At 44.6% G+C, this 3205-nt stretch overlaps 1 protein-coding gene across 1 annotated transcript; it reads left to right on the forward strand.

Annotated features, from left to right (window-relative positions):
* Window positions 1–1661: 1661 nt before the first annotated feature.
* LOC134612254 (hemoglobin subunit alpha-5-like) lies at window positions 1662–1994 on the forward strand. The gene has a single exon (XM_063456599.1). It carries the CDS (start codon window positions 1662–1664, stop codon window positions 1992–1994), a length of 333 nt encoding a protein of 110 aa, XP_063312669.1.
* Window positions 1995–3205: the final 1211 nt, after the last annotated feature.

Genomic DNA, 3205 nt, shown 5'->3' on the forward strand with positions numbered 1-3205 from the left:
TTTTAACCATCCCAGCCCCTGTGCCCCCTCACAGCACCTATGCTCCCTTTACCCATTCCATGCCCCCTTCACCCATCCCATCCCCTGTGCCCCCTTCACCCATCCCAGTCAGAATGCCCCTTTATCTATCTGAGCCCCATTTACCCCACCACAGCCCCTATACCCCATCACCCATTACAGCCCCTCTGCCCTCTTTATCCATCTGATCCCCTATGCCCCCTTCACCCACCACAGCCCCTATGCCCCCTTTACCATCCCAGACCCCACTTCCCCTTTCACCCACTACACCCATATCGCTCTCATTCCTATCCTTCCCTGTACCCACCACAGCCTCTGTGCCTTCTTGCACACTCCTCAGCCTCTCTCTCTCCCTGTACCCACCTCACCCCTATGCCTTCCTGCACCCACTACAGCCCTCATCACTCTCATCCCTATCCCTCCCTGCACTCAATACAGCTCCTATCCCTCACTGCAACCACTACCCCCCCCCCGCTCTCCTTATGCCCCCTGCACCTACTACAGCCCATATCCCCCCTCATGCAGTGCAGCCACTATCCACACACATACTGCAGCCTTTGTATCTCCCCCACACAATAGGGCATATAGTATCCATACAAACACACACTACAGCCCCCAGAAGCCTTCTACAGACCCTATCCACACACACTCTGCAACACAACCAGCCTTCTCCACTCACATCCGACACTGCAGACAGCTCCATCCACACACGCAAACCCACAAGGAATCTCACAGTATGCACATAATCCCACAAACAGCATTCCCACACACACATCACAAGAGGCATCCCCAGCATGGCAATACTGCATACAGCCTCCTTATCCACACAAACGCAGTTATTACAATTACTTATATAGCACCAACGTATTCTGCAGCGCAGTACAATAGGTAGAACAAGACAAACAATTAATTCTAACTCTACATGTTGACATACAGGAACACAAGCAGCATCCCACACATGCAACCACTCAAGTAGCCTCCAAACATATATGTTTGGAGGCTACTTGTATGGTTGAACATGTGGGGGATGCTGCTTTTGATGTCACCACAAAAAACACACAGAGGAAGGGTGTAATTAAATTTGCTTTATTTCTTTGTGTCAGATTCCAAAACTGACATGTAAGACTTTTTCGTTTATTACTGCGCCTTTAATTTCACCTCTAGTGGCCTTCCAAGGACTAGACATCTCAGGCTCTCACCTGGAGAGACTTCAATCAACTCAGCTATAAAAGGCCACATCCTATGATACAAGTCACCTTGACATTGAAGTCAGTGTTCCAACATAGAACTTCTGATCCTGGCTCCTGCAATCATCCTGTATTTACCTGCATTGTATCAATCTGAAGATACTTACCTGCTTGCTCTACCATACTGAAGATACTTAACTTATCCTGTAAGCAGCCTGTATTGCCTTATATTGGAAGGTACTTAACTGCTTCAACTACTTCAACTCTTCAACCTGCTCTTTAAACATGACAAAAAAACACACATTCAGTGGGGCCTTCCCAACTTGTCTGTACCTAGTTTATATATTCCTCCAATTCAAAACGGCCTTGTCAGCTGTTGAAACGGAAGCAATTCTCCCCCTGTGGGGAAAGATTGCTGACCAGGCTGATGAAATTGGAGCATAAGTCTTAGACAGGATGATACTGTCCTACCCTCAGACAAAGCTCTACTTCACGGGTCTTGACCTGAGACATGGTTCACAGGATCTCCGCACTATTGGTGGACAAATTATGAATGCCATTGCAAATGCTGCTGGTCACTTGCATGACCTTAGCGGCACACAGTCTGCCCTTGATCACCTCCAGTCATTCGAATTGATGTCTAACCCTGGCAATGTCTGGCTCCTGTCTCATTTCATCCAGGTCACTCTGTCTGCTCACTTTGGAGCTGAATTCACTCCCAAAATTAGTGAAGCCTGGACCAAGTTTCTCTTAGAAGTTTACTCTGCTCTGATTTCTAAATACCAATAAAAGACAGAATGTCAAGGTTGCCTTAAAATGGAGACTACAGGGTTAACTGGTGTTCTTACTATAATTGCTGAAAGCCTCTTAGAACTGTGCAAGACTGTTTCATTGTTGCTACAATCAAGCTTTAGTATAGAACCTAAGAAAACTAAGACCGTCACTCTTTCCATAAAAAGCAAGAAAAGAGGACCTCTTACTAAAATGGAAAAAGACGACATGACGACTCATGCTTCTATTCTGAAGATACTTAACTGCTTCAACTCTGCATGATCCTGTAACTGCCTTAACTAATCTAACTCTCATCATCCAGTAATTACTTGCATTGCCTAATACCTGAAGGAACTTACCTGCCTTATTACTTCAACCCTGAATAAACCTGAACCTGGCTGCATCATAGCATTCCACAAAGTACTAATCTATTTGAATAACTTCAATCCTACTTGGATCTCAAAGACTTTAATTATTTACTTTAAAGTATCCTGTTTTGTGGCATATTGCCTTTGTTCTGTTTTACTCTCAAGATATCCTGTTTGTGGCAGTTTGCCTTAATTCTTCTTTCTTTCAAGTTAATTATTATGTCTAAAAACACCAATAAAGTTTCAACCAATAACCCTGGCAATCGTCTCCTATCTAACCTGCTTAGGGACATGACACTTTGAACTTTGTGGTGGGGGGTGTGTGTGTGTGTGTGTAAGGCAAGCTAGTAAGGGGTACTTCACTCAAAAATTATCTGTGTGAGAGCTGCACGAAGTCCTTGCACCCGGAGGGGGGCCCCTGATCTCTTATTGACCGAGGGCCCTGTGAGTTGTCAGTCCGTCCCTGCTTACAACTCTTCCCCTCAAGCGCCTCACATAAGTTGCTATAGTTGTATTTACTGTCCCCCTACTTCTTGCCACCACCTGATGGTCCCTAGCTGTCACATATTCATCCGCATATAAAAATGTGATTAATTACATTTACTGTTCTGACAGTGTAAGAAATTGATATATAAAACTGCAATATTGTATATAACTTTCTGTGAATGTGACTGGTTTCACAAGTTGGGGGTCATTTACTTGATAACAGTGTGATAAGGATCAAAGCTTTCAGTTACATTTTACAACACCCAGCTAACACAAAAGCTTACATCCCTCCAGAAGTTCTCCTGTCAACCAGTTTTCCATGCATGTTATTAGAAGACCATGGAAGTGTGTGTTTTCCCAAGTCATCCAATCTAC

Source organism: Pelobates fuscus, chromosome 5, assembly GCF_036172605.1.
Source record: "Pelobates fuscus isolate aPelFus1 chromosome 5, aPelFus1.pri, whole genome shotgun sequence".
NCBI lineage: Eukaryota > Metazoa > Chordata > Amphibia > Anura > Pelobatidae > Pelobates > Pelobates fuscus.